Genomic DNA, 24,848 nt, shown 5'->3' with positions numbered 1-24,848 from the left:
GAATCTTTCAGTCAGGAAGCTGACACCAGTCGTCAACTTAAAGGAGACATCAACATCTAAACTAGTGTTATAACTGTAAAAGGTTTAAATGCTGTCCATCGCTGCAGCTCCTCTTTTCAGCCTCTGTCTGAAACTCTAGATTTTAGCTCCTGTCTCTTTAAGGCCCCCCCCCCCCCGATAAAGCCCAGTCTGCTCTGATTGGTCAACTGGGCCACTCTGTTGTGATTGGTCAACCACTTCCAGCACGTGTTGGAAATGTCGACCTCCGTTCTCGTGTTACCTCCTTTATTAGGGGGCGTGTCAGACGATAGCCAATAGTTGTTGGTGATGTTATTTAGACTCACGTGCACTAAACGTGTATTATTCTTACAGGAAATCACGTGTCCAGCTGTTTAACGACATAACTAACGAAACCTTTATACAGATGTTTGTCCTTGGAAGGAATGAACGAGCCACAGTAACGATAGAAACACTTAATACTTCAGACGCGTTCACAACAACAGAAAAATGTCATATTCAGGTGAGGGGTGGAGCCTCGGTAGATCATGGAGGAGGCACATGACATTTTTATCGTTAAAAGCTCTCGAATCTCGTCGTCTTTCCGAGGTTAACTCTTCATCCGTGTCCTCTACGTGTTTGGTTTCTCTTTTCCATCCTGAGATATTTTTGTTCTTCCAGTTTAACGTCTATAAACTGGAAGAACATTTTCAGACCCTGTCAGAATATGGAAATACAGAAAAATGTGCGTTCAGTGCAGCTCTAGAAGCAGCAAAGTAAGAGTCTGATAGAGAAAACACGTCCTCAGCTATTTAAAGGAAGAGTGTCGATATGTTCAGGATCTAATTATTCCCCTTATGTTCGTTTTAAAATGTCTCTCGTCTCCAGAACGGCCTGAACGCGCTTCATCTGGCCTCAAAGGAGGGACATGTGGAGGTGGTGGCTGAACTCATCAAGCAGGGCGCCAACGTGGACGCAGCAACCAAGGTTTGTGCCACCCGGGAGTTTCACACACACACACACACACAGACACACACACACAGTGGCTCACTCGGGCTATGCATGAATTCACACACACACTGGAGTTTGCTGCGTCAGCTCCTTCTCAAAGTCACACTGCCTGAGCAGCAGTTAAAGAGATAAACGGTTGTGTGTTTGCACCGAGGTGCAGCGACGTGATTTAGTGGAAGGAAATAACGTGTTTTGTCGTTTGCAGGACAGTGTTTTCCACTTGCACTGGGTGGTGCATCTAATTATGTGCGACCGAACCCGGCGATGTGCAGTTACATGGCCACGCCTGTAAATCACCTCGACCCCAAACGGGCTTTAAAAATGAAACCTGTCTTCAAAAGTTATGCACTGTTACGTTTGGTTTTCGTGAACCTAAAATAAATTGAAATGAGATGGTCTAGTCTTCCTATTGCGTCACCAGCTTGTGCCGGTGTTATAGCCGTCGCCTAGCAACAAAGCTACGGACGGAAATCGGTTTAATCGGTTGATTCAAAATGTTGAAAACCAGATTTTTTAAAAACTTGTTTACCTTTACCTGTGTCGGTTGAGAACTAACATTTTAAAATACGTTCTCCTGATGTTTTCGCCTCACTTGTTGACGCCATTACTTCTTTGAAAAGCACTGAAGCGCAATGAATCATGGGAAATGTCGGGCCAGGAAGGCTAATGGTGTTTTCTAACGTAGCTGCGGCTCTAGTTCAGCAGAGGAGGAGAAACGTGAGAAGAACGAAGAGATTCAGTCGTTCAGATTCAGGAATGAGGAGATTGTAAATGTGGAGATTCCAGTGGCGGCGGCGGCGGCAACGACAACACGGCGACAGCTGCTGTTCGCTGACACAAACACAACAGGTGCCTCAGGAACAGGCTCAGTGCCTGAAACTTCCTCTCATTACAAACTTCTCTCTGTCTCCACACCAGTGAAGAGCCAGAGGCCGGAGGCAGTTTGGTTTCAGGTTCTACGTCGCATTTTTGTAAACCTGATATCTCAAGAACGACTTTCAAAAATCACAGATTAACGGAGTAGATTTGTGTGCATGTTGAACATATCTCAATGTCTTGGACTAAAAGATGAACTGATCCCATTTCAGTGGTCAAAGGTCAAAGGTCACGGTGACCTCTGGGGAATAACATGCACTTAGACTGAAACTGCACCGGACTCATATAATAAACAACCCAAACGATTTCACTTTGTAATCAGATGTTTCTGATGTTTTTCAAGCAGAAAGGAAACACAGCGCTGCACATAGCTTCTCTCGCCGGACAGACGGACGTGGTGAAGGAGCTGGTGACACACGGAGCCAACGTCAACGCACAGTCTCAGGTAACACACACACACACACACACACACACACACACACACACACACACACACACACACACACACACACACACACACACACACACACACACACACACACACACACCACTGGTCTGGTCACCACAGCAACTAGTCGTTGGTCTAATCCTGTGAAACGTTGATGTGGTCAATTAACTGCGGATGTGTTTTATTTGTCCTTGATCACAGCCGCGATTTTGACTTTGAACTTCAAATGAAATATGTGAGGGACACGAGGATAAATACAAAGAACAGGAGGAGGAGGAGATTTATTTTCAATGCTAAAGTGGATTTGGGATATTTGTGTTGCTGTGGAGATCTGTTTTCATGGCCACACACACACACACACACACACACACACACACACACACACACACACACACACACACACACACACACACACACACACACACACATCTCCAACCCCAGATCAGCTCTTATCTTCGCTCTTATCAGGTGTGAGGTATGTGCGGAGGTGACAGTATGTACTCCACGATCCTCAGAAAGTCTATATGCAGCTGTAGAGGACAGAGAGAAAATGTCCTGGCTATGATACAATAAAACCGTAGCAATATATCACGATAGAGCAAATTCTTTTCAATGAAATTAAATCCCTGAAAAATCAAGATACTTAATGACATTAGTGCAAAAATTCCATATTCCTACAGAGCCCTCCTATTGATGATCAACACAGCTCACAAACAGTTACTGCAAACTGAAATATTGATGATGTTATAGATTATTATTATCATACACAGCAACATACAGGACGTACAAGCTGTGTCTCTTCAGGGGACACACAGCCAGTGAAGGCCGAACCAAAAATGAGACGTCTCCTCTACGAAGGTTTCCTGTGATTTGCGTCACCAGCTTGTCCCTCCCCTTGCCGCTGTTGCCTAGCAACAGAGCTGCAGTTGGACACGAGGAGAAAGTTTCACTACCCCTTGATTTTTTTTATATCGTGTAAAGCTTGAGTTGAAGCCTGACACTCGCGTTTAAAAGTGTAAGCATCGGACGTTCTGGTCTCATCACTCTCACGCTCTCAGGCCACATTACTCTGCTTTTATTTGAAAACACAGCAACTCTGCCATGGAAACGTCTGGTGTCCACACTACTCCAGAGTTCTAGAGCTGCGTTTTAGTCTGGACGCACAGAAACAGACGACGTAGACACTCACAACTCACACGTAACCTTTGCCGATTGGTCAGGCTCCCGTCACATGACCCTCTCCAGGAGGAAACTGTTGTCTTTGCTCACAGCTGTTGTGCTGTTAAATTCTGCATTTTACAATAATGCAACTGTTTGTATGTGGAGGAGACGAGCTACGTGCACGCCATGTGTGTGTGAGGGGTCACATGATACGTGTGTTTAAGGCGTGTTAGTATGGACGAGTTATAATAACGATACTTCAGTTTTTATTCCTCTGCAGAGAAATTAAGTTCAGACTGTTTAGTCTCAGATGTGATCCCCTCATTGTTTAAAACACAGATGATGATGATGATGATGATGATGATGATGATGATGATGATGATGACTGTGTCTTCTCTCCTCCACCAGAATGGCTTCACTCCGCTCTACATGGCGGCGCAGGAGAACCACATGGTTGTGGTCCAGTATCTATTGGACCACGGCTCCAGTCAGAGCATCGCCACCGAGGTAAATACACTGTCACACACACAAACACATCATTTACCGTACAAACACACTTTAACTGCTGTTTACGCTGCTGAGCCCCTCGCAGCCTCGGATAACTACCCTCAGGCCCAACCCCTCATTTCTCCGCCCTGTAATTACACTGCAGCCTCACGACTCTGTGGTGCAGGTGGTAAATAGGTGCCGGCCACCAGCGGCTCATCCAGACTGGAGGCTCATTTACCTTCAACGTTTCAAACAATAAACTTCGTCCTGTGTGTGTTGGTGCTCGTCGTCTGCAAGTTTACACACTCAACAGAGCAGAGCAGTACCACTGGGAGTCGTGGGGGGGCAGTGTTGCTAATAGTTCAACCCAGACGAGCACAGGAAGACATTTCACCAATGGTTGAACTTTTTGAGTTTGCAAGTTGATATATTCATAAATAGATGTGTAAGTTCATAATTAAATACATTGATAAATGAAACAATAAATGCAGTTTGCATGAAAAAAGCTGTTTCTGTATTCCTACCGTAGTTTATTAATTTATTTATATATTTACTAAACATTCAATATTATTAAAATTATCATGTTATTAAAAATAAATATATGTGAAAATAATTCATTAAATTAGAAAATTAAAAAAGCAGTTTCTGTATTTTTACATTAATTAATAAATGTATTTCTGCATTCATTTATTATTTATTAAACGTTTAGTTCTATTAAAAATAAATAAATGTAGAAATAAATAATTAAATACATTTAAAAAATTTAAAGTTTACATTCATTTATTGATCAAACATAAAATATTATAAAAATATATTATACATTATTAAAAAAGAAATTCACAAGTCACAACAAAGCAACACGGTTGTTGTTTTTTTATTCAGCGACGTGACTTTTGTCTCATGACGCAGCCGCTTGTGTTTTCTGAATATACGACTGAATCTGTTTGTGTCACTGAGGAGTTTAGATTCTTCTCCCTCACAACACCCCATGGCTTCCTCTTCGTCTTCCTCTTCCTCTTCCTCTTCCTCCTTCTCTTCATCTTCCTCCTTCTCTTCCTCTTCCTCCTTTCACCTCCTTGTCTCTCCTCCCCGCTCGTCTTCTCCTCTCATCTCGTATTTTTCTCCACCTCCATCGTTCCTCCTTCTGTCTGCCTCCTTCTCGTCTCCCCGTCCTCCTCCTTTCCTCCTCCGGTGGGAGACAGGATGAATTATTCATGTGGGGAAATGTATATCCATGTTGGAAGAAACTCCCGGTGTTGAATAATTCATATTTCTGCATTTCAGAATAACACGAGGCTGAATAGATTAGAAACTCCTTGTTTTTTTGGATCTTATGTCTCCTCTTGGTCTTTCTGTTGTTCCATATATTGTGATTTTGCAGAAAACTGTAAAACATTATAATAAGTTAAATCCACATTTGTCCTCGATATTTTCTCTGCTGCGGTTTCAGGCTGTTTGATATTAAAATTCATGTTTTTAAAGTCACGTTAAAAAGAATCATACATGTTAGACATAGATTCATTTATTTATGTTGAGGTTTGAGACAATTTGCTGTGTCACTGTTTGTCCTTCAGATTGTAGATTGAGATCAAAAAGCCCGTTAGTGTGTCTTTGTTTGCTGTTGTTGTGTGTCGAGGTATTTTTAGGACATTAAAATGGTTTTGTTTTCTCCTGAATCTCTGATGAAGATGATGAAACACGAGGGCGGAGCGGCTGTGGGGCGACTTGTGACTTTAGAAATTCTTCAAATGGCTAAATTTATGCACTTGAATTTATGTGTGTGTGTGTGTGTGTGTGTGTGTGTGTGTGTGTGTGTGTGTGTGTGTGTGTGTGTGTGTGTGTGTGTGTGTGTGTTCAGCCCCTGTCTCCATGGGAGGTTCTACTTTGATGTGTGGCTGTGATGATGATGCTGACTTAGTTTTATCCAGACAGTCGGCATGCTGTGCACACACACGCACACACACGCACACACACACACACACACACACACACACACACACACACACACAATAAATGAGAAACAAAGCAGAACTAGCAGCACCATCATCCATGACTCATCAAAGAAAAGATGTATTACAAATAAATTAACACAGATTATGTGTCTGTGCAAATAGCAACTATTTTCATCATTGATTCATCTGCTGATTGTTTTTGTGATTTAATATCAATAAGTTTCATCTATAAAACGTCAGAGTAGTGAAATGTCTTTACCTTCGGCCTTTATTTGTGTTCAGTGCTGTGACCAGGACAAACGTCTGCTAAACATTAGCATGTTAACCGGCTGTTCCTCTAAGACGTCTTCAGAGATAAGATAGAAATAATATTCAGTTCTTTATAAATCAAACTGATCATATTCCATGCAGTGTGTTTTTGGGAGGGCTTTTATTCGAGTTGCCAGTAGGTGGCGCGATTACTTTAACTGTATATTGGCATTTGTAGGTTCTTCAGCCTCGGATTCACATCAAACATGTGACGTTTGGAGCAGATTAAACAATGTGTGTGATTTTTAACACATGATCCGACCACATTTCATTCATGAAGGTGAAATGCGCCCTGGGGGGGGCTGCTTCGTTAAGTGTTGTAGGGGGCGCTATGGAGCCATTCTCCCACACGCAAACCTGAGACCCATAAAACATGGGAATTTTGTTTCAAAACTTTTCAAGCATGTAAAGGATTTGACTGTAAATAATAATAGATGATGTGTGAGTGAACACTTTGTGAAGCTGATAAGAAAACATTACATTTACATTTGCTCTGCAGCTTCACTCCAGTCGTCCCACAGAGTCAGTGACTGTGTGTGTGTGTGTGTTGGTCTCTCAGGACGGTTTCACTCCCCTGGCGGTGGCGCTGCAGCAGGGCCACGACCAGGTGGTTTCCCTCCTGCTGGAAAACGACACCAAGGGGAAGGTCCGCCTCCCGGCGCTGCACATCGCCGCACGGAAGGACGACACCAAGGCCGCCGCCCTCCTCCTCCAGAACGACCACAACGCCGACGTGGAGTCCAAGGTAGGCAGGACTACAGCTCCCATCACGACCTGCTGTCAGACAGGAAGTCATTCTCTTCATTATTGTCCTGGTTCTTTGCAGCTTCGTGAATTATGGACACGACTCATATTCACCGAACCAGTGTTTGAGTCACTTTAGTCATTTAAAAACTCTCTTAATATTTTTCCTCTTTAAATAATGACTCAATTCTCGTAATATTCTGACCTTTTCCTCATATTATGATTTTTTTGTCATTAAATTACAACTTCATTCTCATAATATTACGACTTTCTTCTCAATTATGATTGAATTCTCATAATATTTAGACTATTATTGTAAAATTATTACTTTTTTCTCGTAAAATTACGAAATTGCTATCATACTTCAGCCAAAAAACGTTTTCTGACATTGTTTTATTTAAAAAATGTTGGTGAACCAGTTGGGGCTTTTAAGAAAACGTATTTAAATCTCTGGGCTCGAACAAAAACCTCAAAGTCTCAGGACAATGAACCGGGTTGTTTTTATTAACTGAGATATTAATGTAGAAGAAATCAGAGACGATGGAGGAGAATCCATCGTCCAGACGTTTCCTTTTAGTTCATTCCCACATGCTCATCCTGCAGCTTGGTGCAGCCATGGCGTTGTTGTTGATGTTCTTGTTGTTGGTGTTTTTGTTGGTGTTTTTGTTGGTGGTGGTGTTGTTGGTGTTTTTGTTGTGGTGCACTAACCACCCCATTCTCTCCTCCTCCTCCTCCTCCTCTTCCTCCCTCTATTCGTTTTTCTTACCCTGCCGCTCCCCTTGTTCCTTTTTCCCTTCTAGATGATGGTGAATAGAACAACAGAGGTACATCTCTTCTTCTCTTCTCTTCTTCTCTTCTCTTCTCTTCTCTTCTCTTCTCTTCTCTTCTCTTCTCTTCTCTTCTCTTCTCCTCTCCTCTCCTCTCCTCTCTTCCTCTTCCTCTCCTCCTCCTCTCCTCTTCGTTCACTCACGGTCATTGCAGAGCCAAAGCTTTCTGTCTGCTGGCACGAATGCTTTTGCCGTTTCACCTCTTGTGTCTTGTTTTTTTGAGCCTGCTTCGCTTTTCGACTTTGCTTTGTGTGTTTGCAGTCGTTTGCTGCTTTTGGTCCTTTTCTGGTATTTCAAATAGAAAACGAGAAGAAAAGAAGGAAGAAGTTACATTTCTATATATTTTTATCTTATGAATCAAAGAATCACACAGTTCACAATAAAAGTAGAAAACTAAATGAAACTCTTTTTCTAGACAACAAAACCTTCTCAGATTGTCTGAGTTTCATATTTTAAAGTTTTATGTTAAGGTTTCATTAAAGCAGCCAATTCTATCTCGACTCTCTGTCACTAATACAGATGCATGTTCACCTGCATGTTGTTTTTATCCTGTCAGATGAACGTTTACCACATTTTTAGCAAAAGCAAAATTGGACACCCAGAGTTTGCATTTTCCCAGATTCACAAACTCTGCATGTTTTTTTTTATTTGACAGGAGCTGATTGGTTTGTTCATGTTTATATTATTGTTTATTTTATCCACTTCAACCCTGGTTCACATGACTTTTTCAAAAGGAGGGTACAAATACGCAATATCCTCAGTGGTCACTTTATTAGGTACACCTATAAAATAGAAGAAATAGAAGAAACACACCGTAATGAACTCTGAACCTTTAAAACTCATTTTAATGAAGCTGCTGTTTTAAGGTAAAAAGGTAAGATAGTGTTGCTTTAGTAAAGTGACCAGAGAGTCTCACATGTTTAAACTTTCAGAGCATGTTGGACTGATGCTTTGCTGGTCTGCGTTGCTCCGCTGTCGGCCGACCGCCGCTGTATGCGATGTCCCATCATGCTTTGCTCGCGGCTCGTCAGGACGCTTCTGTTCTTCTCCCGTTGAGTGATTCTGTTTTTGGTTTGTCCCTCGTCCCTCAGAGCGGCTTCACTCCTCTTCATATCGCGGCTCACTACGGAAACATCAACGTAGCAACGCTGCTGCTGAACCGAGGAGCAGCTGTGGACTTCAAGGCGAGGGTAGGCACACAACACACACACACACACACACACACACACACACACACACACACACACACACACACACACACACACACACACACACTCTAACAGGCCTTTTGAAGTGAGTACTGCTGCAACCACTCCAACACTCTCACACTAGAGGGCAGGATGACATGTAGGAATCTATAGCTGTGTGTGTGTGTGTGTGCGTGTGTGTGTGTGTGTGTGTGTGTGTGTGTGTGTGTGTGTGTGTGTGTGTGTGTGTGTTTTAATTAACGTCAATCAGTGCTTTAATAGATTAGAATTAACTCTAACCCTAAGTTGTACCAATTTCATAAAGATCGATGAATTTAGCTCTTGAGGAATCAACCAGAATGTCATAAACAAAACGTTGTGTCTCACGATGCCAAAGAAGGTAATAAAGAATTCAAGGATCTGCCCATTTGTCTGCATCCGGGCCAGAATTGAATGGGTTGGTTCTTGGCCCGTTTCCCGTCCTCTACTCCAAGTTTCAGTATCATCAGTTCTGAAGTCATCAACAACAGACAAACATGAAGCGATGAAAATCTAATGGATCGTTTCTCTCTCCTCAGAACGACATCACGCCGATGCACGTAGCGTCCAAACGAGGGAACGGCAACATGGTGCGACTGCTGCTGGAGAGGGGCGCCAAGATAGATGCACGGACCAAGGTACACACACACACACACACACACACGCACACGCACACACACACACACACACACGTGTTTAATATCTTCATTCACAAGGTGTCAGAAGCAGCTGAAGGTTTTTCTTCAACCTCTCAGACACGTGATTGTATAAATGTGATGAAATCCTCAAACCGACCTGTGTGGGGCAGCGAGGGCTCGTCTGCAGTGAGGCCTTCACTGAAGCTGCTGTTTGTGGTTGATTCTCCCAGGACGGTCTGACTCCTCTTCACTGCGGAGCCAGGAGTGGTCACGAGCAGGTGGTGGAGATGCTGCTGGACAGAGGAGCTCCGATACTCTCAAAGACCAAGGTTCGATTTCCTCCTGTTGTCTATTTACGTTGTCCGTACGTCAAGTCGCATTCATGTGAACACAACATCTCCAGAACACCTTGAGGGAACTTCTTCAAATTTGGTACAAACGTTCAATTGGACCCAAGGATGAACTGATTAGAGTTTGGTGGTAGAAGGTCAAAGGTCACGGTCACAGCGAAATTGCAAATCCATTTTTTCTAATCTACTTCCTCTGTTTTCCCTCCAGAACGGTTTGTCTCCCCTCCACATGGCGACGCAGGGCGACCATCTCAACTGCGTCCAGCTGCTGCTGCACCATGAGGTGCCCGTGGACGACGTGACCAACGACTACCTGACGGCGCTGCACGTAGCTGCCCACTGCGGACACTACAAGGTGGCAAAGGTCATCGTGGACAAGAAGGCCAACCCCAACGCCAAGGCTCTGGTGAGGATCAATACGATTCTGGGCTTTTAGTCATAATTACAAAGTTTATGGTTTTCTCTTCATCCCGTTCCTTTTCACACTGAGATGATTGGTGACTTTCTTTCTCCTTGAAACTCAATAATCCGGAAATACATCTTCATTGTGCTTTATTTGTATTTGTAGAAAACATTTGTATTCACACAAACTACAGCGCCCTTCGAGGCTGGAGGAAGAAGTGTATTTTTACCTCACTGTGTATTGACCCTCTATAGTTTTAACATTAGAGGAACAGTTTCAGTTCATTCCTGAGCCACGTTTAAAGAGTTACGGAAATGTTTCTCTGCTTGTGAGAAAAAGACGTTTAACCTTCAACATAAAAGCAAATTTAAACGACATAAAATAGCCACCAGGTTCATGTGAGAAGGTGCATGTATGAAAAGAGGGAAGAGAGGAAGTGAAGTAAAAGAAAATTAGGTGAATTCCTGCAGCAGAGACCTGAATCTAAGGTTTCAGTGACGAAATCAGGTTTTGATGATTTCATCTCCCAACTGACCAAAGATTTCCTCCTCCTTTCAAGTCATTTCCTCTCTCCCTCCGCTCTTTCCTTTCCTCCTCTTCATCCCTACGTTTTGGTTCCGTTACGTCAAAAAGAGCGAAATGAGGGATTCAAATGGAGAAGAGAAGAGACAGAACATGAGAGGAGAGAGAGGAGGTGAAGGAAGCAGACGAGGAGGCAGAAGGAGACTTTGCAGCCGCTGTCTCTGGCGTGAAGACAACCATCTCCGCTCTGTAACGGGAGAAGCCTGGGTGTGGTTAGAGCGCTGGGACTTTACAGCCAGAGAGAGAGAGAGAATGAGAAAAGGGGAAAATGAAGTCATAGGATCGAAGCAGAAACCTCAAAGTCAGGAGCGTAAGACAGGGGAGGAGGGGGAGGAGTGTATGAGCTGGCGAGACGAGAGTGAGTCGTAAAGAAAAGTGTCTATTTCGGTGCCGCGTGCTTTTTATTTTTGTTTAACGGCGTACAGTCAATTATTTCCACACATGCTCGTCTGGTTTGAGAGGAAGAGTGAAAGAAAAGAGGGGTAAGAGGAGGGGGATGAAGGAAAAGAAGGTTCCCCCCCCCCTTTTTACTGTATTTTCCATGTTGTCGTGCACCAGCTCTGCGAGAGCTACACACACACACACACACACACACACACACACACACACACACACACACACACACACATAGAGTTTCTGGGACACTTTTAAATGTACGTTTTTCCCCCGTGTTGCAGAATGGTTTCACGCCGCTGCACATCGCCTGTAAGAAGAACCGAGTCAAGGTGATGGAGCTGCTTCTGAAGCATGGAGCATCCATACAGGCCGTCACAGAGGTACGTGTGTGTGAGAGTGTGTGTGTGGCATGTAAGTGGAAAGTAAGATGGAGTTAAAGCGACTAGATCTTGAATTTCCGGGAGCATCACGAGAAAAAGGTCGACAGGTTTTCTGTCTGTGTAGTTTTTTAATCTGGGTGAAGTTTGTACTTCAGCAGAAAACTTTCTATTCCTCTAAATTCATCCCCGAGAAGATAAGACTGCTTCACTTCGTCTCCTCTTTTAAATCCCTGTTAAAAATGAATTAGATTATTCTACTTTCTGTCTTTTAAAGTTTTTTTATTGTTTTAATCGTAAAGTTCTTTGTAACCTTGTCTGGAAAAGTGCTTTATTTTGTATTATTATTACATTTGTCTGACAGCTGGAGTGGCCTTGAAGAATGACATTTTAAAAACTGCACACAAAAGTTAATCTACAAGAGTATTATAATATCTAATAAGTCTTATTTTCTTAAATCAAGTCAATAATATCATCGTGGTGAGGTCATCTCTACCTGTGGCTACGTCCTCTCGTAGCGATGAAGCTTCTGCTCCGCTCGTCTTTGTGGATCTTTAAGAGCGACACTCGGCTGGTTGTGTGTTTGTCGACGTCACCGAGTCGGTTCACTGTCACTGTGTTGTTTTCTGTTTTCAGTGCAACATGTGCTCAGCGGTAAACAGCCGACGAACACAGTCACAGACAAAGCGAAGCAATTAGCAGCTAAAGAGACGTTTCCCCTGGAGCCGGTAGAGACCAAAAACAGAGCTACAAGAGCGATTTCTTAAATGAACACACAGCCCTTTGATCTGAGTTTGTAGGAGACGTCCTCTTTAAGGCTGATGATAAATCTGTGTCTGCAAACAGGAGGTGCATCGTTTCATTTAAAGCATGAACTGAAACTGTCTGCAGCTCATTCTGAAACCATAAATCTTTCAAATCCGGTCGTAAAGATTGTAGATATTCATACTTACAGATTATTATCCTTCTATTATTATTATTATTACTATTAATATTCCTGTGGTTGTGATTCTCCAGTCGGGTCTGACTCCGATCCACGTCGCTGCATTTATGGGACATGAAAACATCGTCCACCAGCTGATCAACCACGGAGCTTCACCCAACACAAGCAATGTGGTGAGTTCAGGGACTTTCTTTCTTTCTATCAATAAAAAACTTTCACTTTTAGAATAAACGATGCAATAAAGATGTGTATTAATGTATATATTATATATTTATTTTATAAATTAGTTTGAATATATTAATTCAATCTCATTTGATTGTATTTGTGTTTTTGTAAAAATATCAAGCCTCAATTACATTTCTTTGTCTTCTTTGATAATGACATCTGAGGAATAATCGGTATATTTCCTGCTGTGCAAACATCACATGGACACAAACAAACTGCAAATGAAAACTAGTATTTGTGTATAACTGCTGAACAAGCGTCTGTGTGTTCGTGGTGATCAGTGTTGTGTATTTCACTTGCCACCAGGTGGTTTTCAAAACGCAGGTTTTAGTAGAATTTCAAACGGAGGCTCTTGACCTGTAATTGAGTATCTTTACTTTCCTCTTCTGCTATTTTTATCTTCCATTATGTCGTAGAAACAAACCTCCGTGTTTCCGTTGTTAGAGGAGTCAGAGAGAGGAGTCTCTGCAGGAGAGAGCACACGGGTGCATTAACGCTGTGTCGTCCATCAGCACTCGTCTTTAGAGGCGACAAACTCCGCTGGCGAACACGTTAACGCTTAAATCATGTTAAATGTCAAAGAGAAGATGAAGAGAGGGAGAGGTGGGGGGGGGGAAAGAGAGAAAGAAAGAGAGGGAGCAAACACAGAGGGGGAAGAAGAGTACTGCACAGTCAACTCTTCAACCTCAAGTATTTGGGCGCCCACGCCGTGTCTGTGGCCAGGTTGCCGTAGAAACGGAGCATTACAGGACGTCATTATGGTGAGGAGGGTGTGGAGGGAAAAGGGGGGGTCTCTGTTCCTCTAACAGGAGGAAGGAGGGGAACTTTGGAAGTACTTTTAATCCCTCCTTTTCTTTCTTTCCGTGTGTGTGTGTGTGTGTGTGTGTGTGTGTGTGTGTGTGTGTGTGTGTGTGTGTGTGTGTGTGTGTGTGTGTGTGTGTGTGTGTGTGTGTGTTGCAGAGGGGGGACGGCGCTCCACATGGCGGCGAGGGCGGGACAATCGAACGTGGTCCGATATCTGGTCCAGAACGGCGCTCGAGTGGATGCCAAGGCCAAGGTAGACCACGCGTGACCTTTGACCTCAGACAAACCTCACCTGTCATTCATCTGAACAGAAAATAGACTGAGCCCAATCAGTGTGTGTGTGTGTGTGTGTGTGTGTGTGTGTGTGTGTGTGTGTGTGTGTGTGTGGTTTTGTCTGGTTATTACCGAGCAGAACTTTTCGTCGTCTGTGTGTTAGAGAAACGAGTGTTTGGTGCCCTGACTATTATTTTGTGTCCGTAGATATTCTGTTAATATATTATTATCATTACTTTGTTTGATGAATTTTAAAAAACCTCCCTCCCCAGGACGACCAGACGCCGCTGCACATCTCGAGTCGTCTCGGTAAACAGGACATCATCCAGCAGCTGCTCGCCAACGGAGCGCACCCGGACGCCACCACCAGCTCCGGGTACACACCTTTGCACCTGGCCGCCAGGGAGGGACACCGAGACGTGGCCGCCACGCTGCTGGATCAAGGAGCGAGTCAGGCCATTACTACGAAGGTAAATATAAGATAAAGTTTGTGTTACATAGAGATAGTAATAGTATAGTATTCTTGAGTGGAAGAGGTAATCAGATTACTTCATAGTAGTGCGAGTAAAAGTCCTGCTTCAACTCTTACAACTCTTATTAATCACTCTCACACACAGACATGTGCACATGCACACACACCACACGTATGTTCAAACACACACGGAGCCTGCGCCTGTCTGCTCGCAGTTCACTGTGAACCTCGGTCACGGATCAGCGTTGCCTCATAGCTGAAGAATCTGATGTAACACACGTCCTGCGTCCACACCCCGTTGTGTCATGTTGTGTTTCGTCATTTTCAAGTTCATGAGTTCTGCATGTTGTCACCACACAAAACTGCAAATGAGTCGATGTGGTTCCACTGAGCAGCCACGTACAGAAAAACAAGACGCTGGTGAAGTGATGGAAGTGTTTTAATGACTCAGATTAGATTCTGTTTTACGTTTGTGTTAATCTTCCCCTCTCCTGCCGTGTGTCTGCAGAAGGGCTTCACTCCTTTACATGTCGCAGCAAAGTACGGGAAGATCGAGGTCGCCAACCTGCTGCTGCAGAAAAACGCTCCGGCCGACGCAGCTGGGAAGGTAAATCCTTTAATCACCGGCGAGAGAGAGAATGAGAGAGCGATAAAAACACTGTGTGTGTGAGCTCCTATATGCAAAGGCAAGTTTACAGCCTCACTGTCTGAGATGATAATCAAACAAGCATGCTGGGCCAGTAGGGGGCGATAGCGTCTGCTCCAACAATTCGTCAATTACCAAAGAAGAACACTGAGGTCTAAGCAACAGTGGGCGTGTACGAAGTTAACTGTGACGTCATCATTTCCCAAAAACTCAGTTTTCCATGTACGCACAGATTTACAGAAACCGGAAGTTGTTTGTAAAAATCTCGATACGGTACAACGTTTGACTGTTCCGGGAGAAAACTGTGCGATAAATGTGGTCAAATATTTTGTCGTCAATCCAAAATGGTGGTCATGAATGTTTTGATTTAGATGTTTGGTGATAAATTGTCACAATTTGCTCCTGAACAACTCACTTCTGTAAGCCGACCAATCAGAGGAGAGCATGAAATGATGTTACTAGTTATTTGATGCTGTAAAACCTGGGGTTAAACGTCATGATTGACAGCTGAGACTCAAACCAAACTCGATACAGAGGCTCCTCCACCATCACAACTGCACAGACACTGTTTCTACATATCACCACCTAACAATGCTCGTTTGTGTACGTGTGTGTTCAGAGTGGACTAACTCCACTGCATGTGGCGGCGCACTATGATAACCAGAAGGTGGCGCTGCTCCTGCTCGACCAGGGAGCCTCGCCGCACGCTGCTGCGAAGGTAAGAGATGAAGTGTGTGTGTGTGTGTGTGTGTGTGTGTGTGTGTGAGAGGTGAAATTGAATGGTCTTTAGTGCACTGATGCACCAAAACCTCCCTCTCTCTTTGGCTCGGGGTGAAAGCGGGTTGACCTACTTTCACTCACCCACATGCAATTACACTGAACGTTCCATATCCGAACGCTGCGACGTGATTGGCTGGTCTAACGGCATCTCTCCAGCAAGAGCTGCCAGTGAAATCAGCTCCATTAGCTGTTTTCACCCTGATGGAATATTCAATAAACACTTTCTTCTTTTTTCACGTCAATAGTTTGTCTTTATTATATATTTGGACTTTGAACTGTAAAACCCAGAATCTCTAAGTGGTAACATTTTGTTCTCTGCACCTTAATAAATCACATTTTAGGACTAGAGGTTATAGCTCCGCCAAGAACCAGCAGTCTCCTCATGAAACCACATTTACATTCACTAGATGTAGATTTTTTTTTTGTAGCTGCACCAAATTTCGTGAAAATCCGTCGGGTAGTTTTTTCTTAATCTTCCTAAATAAAAACACAACCTCATTGGTGTAAATATCATAAAACTGCAACTTAATGAAACACAACACACAAGATAATCGAAGTCATCGTTAAGTATTTAATTAAAAGATATTCTTCACATTCATTTAAACAATGTGTGTGTGAATGGTTGTTTGTCGCCGGCTGTCGCCCATCGTCAGCTGTGATTGGCTCAGCTGCCCCACGACCCTTTAAGGATAAGCAGTATAAATAAAGGATGGACGGGATCTACAAGTCTGTGACTGGACGACGGTGTAAAGGAAACAAACAAATAATCATCTGTTTGTTTCCCGGTGCCCAGAACGGTTACACGCCGCTCCACATTGCGGCTAAGAAGAACCAGATGGAGATAACCACCACGTTGCTGGAGTACGGCGCCTCCACCAACACGGTGACGCGGCAGGGAATCACTCCTCTGCACCTCGCGGCGCAGGAAGGAAACGTGGACATCGTGACGCTGCTGCTGGCTCGAGATGCTCCGATCGACACGGGCAATAAGGTAAAGAACTGCTGCCGCTGCAGATGTTAGTCCGTGTGCAGATGTGGTACTTATGACATGGAAGTGATGTTTACAGTGTGTTTCTCTGTTAGTCGCTCTTATACTGTGGATTATTTCTTTTGGCTTAGATATTTGTCTTTTTGTGTATTCACCTGCTTCTCTGTCTCCCTCAGTCTGGTCTGACTCCGCTCCACCTGGCTGCTCAGGAGGATAAAGTCAACGTGGCTGAGGTCTTAGTCAACCAGGGAGCGACTGTTGACCCTGAGACCAAGGTAATGATACAGATGTCTTCTTGAGTAGCCAATTGCTTTGCCTTGTGAACACGATATCTCCAGAACGCAGTGAGGGAAGCTCTTCAAATTTGGTACAAACAGTCACTTTTACTCAAGAATTAACTGATTTGAGTTTGGTAGCCAGAGGTCAAAGGTCAAGGTCATGGTGGCCTGACACAATCAGATTTAGTTTTTCTTGAACGTGCCATCTTGAGATCAGCTTGAGGAAATGTCTTCAGCTTTTGATCAGTTGTCACATGGACTCAAAGATGAACTGAGTTCAGTGCTCAAAGGTCAAAGGTCAAAGTAAAAAACTAAAGAAGTATGTAGACATAAACTGCGCTGGTTGGCGGAGGGATACAACCGTTTCTTTGCTGAACACGTTTCATCGATATGTTTTCTGTGTCATCAGCTGGGATACACTCCTCTTCATGTGGCCTGTCACTATGGCAACGTGAAGATGGTCAACTTCCTGCTGAAAAATCAGGCGAAGGTCAACGCCAAGACCAAGGTAACCATTTCAAGTTTGTGTGTCTATATATATCTTTTCCTGCCCGGCCCCTGATGACGTTTTTTAACACTCAGAGGATGTGACACTGGAAAAATACAAAACTCTCAACTTGAAGACGAAGGATAAACTTTATTTACTTTGTTTACCTCCTCTGCAGAACGGTTACTCTCCTCTGCACCAGGCTGCACAGCAGGGACACACACACATCATCAACTTACTGCTGCATCACGGAGCGTCGCCCAATGAGCTCACCACTGTGAGTACACACACAGACACACACACACACACACACACACACACATACACACACAGTCAGTTACTACGCTGTACACATCTAATGCATTAAATTTTAATGTTACTCTTGAGCTTTGTTGCTTGTAATCTGTTCTGGTTTCTAGCAAAAGTGCCAAATATTTTTAAAAAACACACACACATCGCAATGAAAATATGAGTCTTCTTCACTCTGAGAGGACGAAGAGGTCTCACCTTCATCACTTTGTGTTTTTTATGTCCAGAATGGAAACAGTGCTCTGTCCATCGCCCGGCGGCTCGGCTACATCTCTGTGGTGGACACACTCAAAGTGGTCACAGAGGAAACTCTGACCACTCAGGTAAGAATGTGATTCAGCAACTTATAGAAAGTATGTTCATGTACAACTTATGTACAACAGCATATGTGTATTAATAGAGCTCGACTTCTTCTTTGTGTAGCGTGTCTGCTGGGCTTTTACTTTAACTTATATATCTTTATATGCCTTTTTCTAATAAAGGCTCGGTGGGAAGAAAGGACGGGTGGGGACATGGAAATATTAATATTTCAAATAGGCCTTTCACAGATCAGTGTTTTTATTACTATAAACTCTATAATATATATTAATTGATAATAATCATATAATAATATAAATATAATACACTTTATATGTAATGCTCTTGTAAAAACACATGTTTACAAAGTGCTTCACAGACTTAAAATACATCCAATGCACAAATCTAATGTAAAGTAATGTAAATGCAATGTAAAGTGTATTAAAAGTAAAGTAAAGTGTAGTTTACAAGTTGTTTTACCTTTATTTAAAAACATTTTGCAAGTGGATTAAATCCCCATGTGACCGTCTTGTCTCTGCTCGACAGACGGTGACGGAGAAGCACCGGATGAACGTTCCAGAGACCATGAACGAGGTGCTGGACATGTCCGACGATGAAGGTGAGGATTCCCCTTCACAGGCTTTTTACTACAGCCGAGTAATTAAAGTGTGAATCTGAATCACTTTACATTCATCAAAACAGCTGAGCCCCCCCCCGGCTGAAAATAAAAACAAGACATTCATCACGATTTTAATTCATCTTAACTTCATCATTTGACATCTAAGTTTCATCTTGATTACGCTTTTATTCTTTAATTTCTAGAGTTACAGGAAGTTAAAGACATTGTTTTGATTTACTTTACTCACATTGTTGATTTCACTTAATTTCCTGCCTATGATTTTTTATTTTCTAGATCTGATTTTCCATATTTCTTGGTTTCATTTTTTCCCTCTAACCCTCTCCTCCATCCCAATCACACAGTCCGTAAAGCCAATGTCCCCGAAATGATCACAGAGGACTATTTATCTGATGTGGAAGAAGGTATTTTTTTTATTTTTCTTCACTGTTGTGTTCTTTAAATCCTCACTTCTCTCTCCTTGCTTCATTCTGCATGTCAGTTTTTAATGTTCTCTGCCTCCTTCATTAGTGCCGTCGGATTTATCTGTGCCTAATTTGACCAGGGACGCTACTAAATCCTTTTTTCTTCTCCGTACGCGATGCCTCAGACTTCACTCGAGTTCTTTCAGTTTCCCCTTCCCGCCCTGTCGTGCTGTGGGGTTGTAAAGCCTTCCAGTATTGTCATGCCTCAAAATGCAGGGGAATATGCCTTTCTGCGGGTTGCCATGCCAACTGTCTGCATATGGCGTCGGGGAGCGCGTAACAGATTTCTTTTCACGTCACAGAGAGTAGTCTGCACACACACTTGATCCTTTGTCTTCGCAAAGGCTTGTTGATGATGCATCCATTGTAGTTTCACACATTCGGGCCAAAGCAAACATGGTGTCAGCTGCTGGAGTGTGTGCAACGTGTGTGTGTGTCTGTGCAACGTCTGTGTGTGTGTGTGTGTGTGTGTGTGTTTTCCTAGTCTGGCCCAGTAGCAGCTGAATATGAACGTTTGTACTGCCTGTCCCTAATAATATGCAGACTGGGGAGGGGGGGAAACCAAGGATTTGATTTATTGATATTTTTCAATCAATAGTTTGTTTCACTGTCGCTGGGCACATCCTGTCCTCTGGTGCCAAACCGTGTGCAGTGATGCTGAAAATATTCGGCTTTCTTTTTTACGTGGTCACATGCCTCTTTGCCTTCTGCAGTTTTTAGAGCTGCTAAATGTCACAGCCTGCAGAAATCCAGATTTACTCAGAGGAACTGTTTACTTTTCTACAGTGGTTACAGATGTGTGTGTCCAGATATTAGAGAAAACCAGGCATGTCATTGTTTCTAATGGTCAGAGACAATTCTCTGCTGCTGTCATTTATGTTTAATATACGTTCAATATTATAGCCTGCACATAAGACGTGCAGGCCACCAATTTTAGAATTTGACTCTTCAGCTTTTAGAAGAAGATACAAGTGGAAAATAAAGGTGGTTAAATATAAAAAGAAGAAAGCAGAGGGTTCGAGGTTAGAGCCCAGAGGTGCTCCGTATTTCATGTTATCATTATTGTAAAGTTATTGAAGGAAACACACTATGTTCTTTCAGATAAGTTGGACGTTAACCCCATTAGGGACAGGCCAGAAACTCCAGATTCGTTTTCCAGTTGGTTTAGATGTGTGCAGTGATGGAATCAAAAGAGAAGCACAGACGTAGAATCTCTACCACTTTAGCATATAGAGTTTCTGTGGAGAGGCCTTTGAAAGCAGATTGAAAAGGGTTAAAAAGATGTAAAATATGTCATAATTAAGTTAAAGCGTTGTACCTTATGTTGCAGTCACTAATATTCCTTCGTTCATGATATCAAAAGTATTTATTTTGTTCTGAAAGTTGAACCCAGACGACAAAAAATCCTAAATTCAATGGTTGAAGGTGTTTTTCTGCTTTGTTCAAACAGAGATGGATGTTGGAAATATCTGCATCAGCTATTCCTGTAAGTTCCCAACGAAATGGTGATGTCACTGCAACTAACACTAATAACCCGTCTGAAGTGGTGCAGCTGAACTGATGGAACTAAACTCGTGTGGATTTTATTTGTGTATTTTTCGTGCATGGTTTTGCCTTCACTCTGAAGCTCTGTGTGCGAGTTGTTGTTTGTTGTTTTTGTTGTGGAGCTCCAGTAGAGTGTCCATCTTTAATTTCTCTTCCAAAAATACACACACAGACACACACTCACATACCAGCGGAGCAACAGCAATGATTAACATCTCCAGTGACACACACACACACACACACACACACACACACACACACACACACACACACACACACACACACACACACACACACACACACAGTCCTTGATCGAAATCTGACCGGCCCACAAACCCTGTGACACCTTTCCTAAACTGTTGTGGTCTTTTTCCAAAGTTATAAAGTTAATCAATATTTGATAGGCACATAAAATCTGAAGCATTGGAATAATTCCAGTATTAATAATTCAATAACAGTAATGACCCGATGGCTAACGTCTCGGTAAAGTCTTCCACTTGCTCCGATAATTGATCTAGTTTCCAGTTTCCAGTGTTGTTCCATTTGGTTTCACTTTGCTTCCGGCACTTCATATTCTAAATATCTAATATACCAATATACTGTAACTATACTAATCTTTTATTGATGATTTAAGCATAAGCAAATCGTTTTTATTTCGTTAAGTCCTGGAACATTAAGAAATTGTTAGATCGAAGAGTAGAAGAAGAATGATATTAGATTCACGGCTGGTCGACAGAAAATGTCTTATTTTAACTGTTTCGTTTGGTCCACGTTCCATCCACTAACATGGAGGAGGTGCAGATTGTGACCTATAATGCAGCCAGCCACTAGGGGGTGATCAAGATGATTATTCTTCACTTTCGAGTTACCACGTTGTCCATCTTTATTTACAGTCTATTATTTAGACCCCGACAGCTGCTGTGGTGGCAACACAAAGACAAGTGGACGTATGCTGGTTGATTTTTAAAATTAGATTCGTGTGTAGCTACGTGTTTCTGCAAGGTGCCAAAAAAACAAACACAAGCTGTTTGACGTGCGAGTCGACTCGGGGAAGCAGCTGGAAGGGGCGTGCGCAAAGTACAGAGGGCGAGGGGAACGAGGACGGAGTCGCAATGTGCAGGTTTCAACAGCGAAGGAAAGATGGAGAAGGGAAGACATGAAAGAGACAGAACAGGATTTACAGTATGAAGTTGTGTGTGTGTGTGCATCTGCAGACACGGCAGAGTTTAGATGTTCGACAACTTGGTCTGCACACACCCACTTGCTATTTCTGTCCTGCAGTGAGATGTAGGTGTCTGTTCACACACACACACACACACACACACACACACACACACACACACACACACACACACACACACACACACACACACACACAGACACACACACAGTGGATAATCCCAGAGCAGGGTTGGTAGGCGGGAGAAAGCTGATCTGTTTGTGTGAGCGCCGGGCTGTGAAAGAGAGATAGACAGTGTATGCAGAGAGAGAGAGAGAGAGAGAGAGAGAGAGAGAGAGAGAGAGAGAGTTGAAGGGAGAAAAGTTAGCTGAGGGTGAACTCCTGCAAACTGGACGAGCGGCTGAATGAAGTGCTTTAAAGCAGGAGGTGAGTCGTTGGCTCGCTCACGAGGGGATTCTGCTTTTTCCTGGTAAAAGAGATGCCGGAGAATGGGCTGGAATGTCACCAGATGGGGTCTGTAAAGTAAATGAGTGTGTGTGTGTGAGAGAGAGAGAGAGAGAGAGAGAGAGAGAGAGAAAGTTTAGGGGGAGGGTGCTGTAGCAGCAGGGGGCGAGGGGACAGGGAGGGATGGGGTGCTGCTGGGGTCTCTGGTGCTTTGTGGTCGCTGGAATTCCTTCCTTTTCTTTTCCCCCCTGGTTTTCTCCGCCTGCGTGCACTTGCTCCCCTCCCCCCTCCCCCTTTTAACTCTCCACCCATCTCCCTTTCAACTCTGCGCTCACCGGTTCCTCAGAGGGCTCGGACCTACAGTACATCCGGGGGGGGGAATAACACGCTGCTGACCATGTTCCTGCTGCAGGCCTGGGGCGTACGTCTCGTTCTTGTAGCTGGACAAGATGAAGCTGTCAGTGAAACCTGCACAAACGCTGCCTTAGGTTCACTTTTTTAAAATATGTAAAGCGCTTAAACTGCTACTACTCCTTCAACTAACCTGACGTGAAAAGGTCACCGACAGCAGCACTCGTTCTTTCTTGTTTGCTCTTGGCGTGTTTAGTGTTTTTTGCGGGATTGGGACAAAAAAGCTTTTTAGTGACTTTTGTTTGCGCGTGTTTGTCGGTGCAGAGCTGAGCTGGAAAAGCCGCCTCCGGGAAAAGGCTGCATTGACCTGTCCCTCCGTCTGAAAGAGCTGCTGTGGACGACCACAACACTCCAGCACGAGGCAGTAAAGACAGTTAGATGTGGAGAGTCTCACGTGAAGCAGCACACGTGTGTTGCTCAAGCCAACGTGGACGGACAGATACTGAGCGAGGGGACGTTTATACCGAGGAAAGACAACCTGTGCATTCTCTACCTGACCTGTCTTGTCCCTGTGTGTTTGGATCCCCCCCAGGTGACGATGCCATGACGGGGGACACAGATAAATATCTGGCCCCCCAGGACCTGCGGGAGCTGGGGGACGACTCGCTCCCTCAGGAGGGCTACATGGGCTTCAGTGTCGGGGCCCGGTCACAGAGGTAAGAGTGACACCGCCCCCTCCGTGAAGCCATGCTATGATATATGAGTTTGCATTTTGACACCAGTCCAGTAAATTTGTCCTGCAAACCAATAACAAACTGTCCTGAAAGAGCCGAAAAGTCCAAAAACAGAGCGAGTTACATCACCAGTCTATTGAAAGGAATTAGTTGTAGGATTTGACACATCACTGGTATGTGATAGAAACTGTAGCTGCCTTTGTTTGTCATTATTTATACTGAGGGGTTGTGGTTAACGTAGAATGACCAACGGTTAGACACGTGGGAGAGTTTCTTCTGTAGTCAGCTTAAGGCTCGTTATGAATCTCTGTCGGTTTTCATATCCAACAAAGAGCATAAATAAGCCTTTAGAGCTCTAAGCTACTGATTAGTTGATATTGTCATCCAGTGATTTACAGTATGACGGACCCACGCTGCAGGCACATGAAATACAAGATGGGTTTTGGAAGCTGCTCCTCTAAAAAAAACATGTTCCCAAAGGGCTGTCAGGGCAGAAACAGCAGGTTTTTTTAAATCAGTTTTATGTGAAGTTGTGTCGCAGCTTAAATGTCATTATTAAGATGTTGTGTTACATTTTCATTTCATTAGTAGGAGGTCACGGTTGACTTATGGTCTGTGGCTGTAACTCTTTGCTTGCACCGGCATATTGACACTTGTGCAACACGCTGTGGAGGGGAGGGGTTATTGAATATCTGAGGGGTGACACACATGGACACTGAGCCACAGGAAATTAGAAACATGTTCGATTGCATGGCCTTGAGCGCTGGGTTAGATCAACACACACTGTTTGACTGCGAGTGTGAATGTGTGAGGGGGCAGTTAACCCCAGCGGAGAATCGGTTCAACAAATTCCAATGACTTCCAGTTCAGTCAGTTTAGGAGAGTTATCTTTAAAATATGCATTTTTGTGAATTTGCATTATTCTTTTCAACACTACAAAATGTAAACCTATAGATTTGAGAGATGAGGGAGCTTCGGGCCAGATGAAGTCTAATTTTAAAGTTTTCCTTTGAATATATCCTCAACACAGTAGCTGCTGGTTGAACATCCAATTTACTTCTGAGAAATGAGAAAAGTTTAAATTGGATATTTACCAAAGTTGTACTTTCCTTCCCAAAGCTGCAGGAAATCAGTATATTTATATTAAAGATTGGTTAAATGACTTCTTATAGTGAAATTCATATATTTGTCTCGGCTCTACAGAG

The 24,848-nt window shown here is 43.4% G+C and overlaps 1 protein-coding gene across 1 annotated transcript in view; it reads left to right on the top strand.

The window, feature by feature from the left end:
- LOC118100414 (ankyrin-3) overlaps window positions 1-24,848 on the top strand; it is a 92,421-nt gene that overhangs the window by 32,805 nt on the left and 34,768 nt on the right. The window contains exons 3-25 of the mRNA XM_047338263.1: window positions 886-984; window positions 2,231-2,329; window positions 3,902-4,000; window positions 6,803-6,988; window positions 8,906-9,004; window positions 9,580-9,678; window positions 9,909-10,007; window positions 10,237-10,434; window positions 11,691-11,789; window positions 12,804-12,902; window positions 13,556-13,557; window positions 13,915-14,011; window positions 14,304-14,501; window positions 15,012-15,110; window positions 15,769-15,867; window positions 16,723-16,920; window positions 17,094-17,192; window positions 17,605-17,703; window positions 17,861-17,959; window positions 18,219-18,314; window positions 18,835-18,907; window positions 19,270-19,329; window positions 23,502-23,625. Coding sequence (XP_047194219.1) covers window positions 886-984; window positions 2,231-2,329; window positions 3,902-4,000; window positions 6,803-6,988; window positions 8,906-9,004; window positions 9,580-9,678; window positions 9,909-10,007; window positions 10,237-10,434; window positions 11,691-11,789; window positions 12,804-12,902; window positions 13,556-13,557; window positions 13,915-14,011; window positions 14,304-14,501; window positions 15,012-15,110; window positions 15,769-15,867; window positions 16,723-16,920; window positions 17,094-17,192; window positions 17,605-17,703; window positions 17,861-17,959; window positions 18,219-18,314; window positions 18,835-18,907; window positions 19,270-19,329; window positions 23,502-23,625 — 2,519 coding nt within the window. The remainder of the gene's footprint in view (window positions 1-885; window positions 985-2,230; window positions 2,330-3,901; window positions 4,001-6,802; window positions 6,989-8,905; window positions 9,005-9,579; window positions 9,679-9,908; window positions 10,008-10,236; window positions 10,435-11,690; window positions 11,790-12,803; window positions 12,903-13,555; window positions 13,558-13,914; window positions 14,012-14,303; window positions 14,502-15,011; window positions 15,111-15,768; window positions 15,868-16,722; window positions 16,921-17,093; window positions 17,193-17,604; window positions 17,704-17,860; window positions 17,960-18,218; window positions 18,315-18,834; window positions 18,908-19,269; window positions 19,330-23,501; window positions 23,626-24,848) is intronic.

This window comes from Hippoglossus stenolepis, chromosome 21 (assembly GCF_022539355.2).
Source record: "Hippoglossus stenolepis isolate QCI-W04-F060 chromosome 21, HSTE1.2, whole genome shotgun sequence".
NCBI classification, from domain to species: Eukaryota; Metazoa; Chordata; class Actinopteri; order Pleuronectiformes; family Pleuronectidae; genus Hippoglossus; species Hippoglossus stenolepis.
Note: the sequence above shows the minus strand (reverse complement) of the source record. Positions and strands in the feature narration are given on the sequence as shown.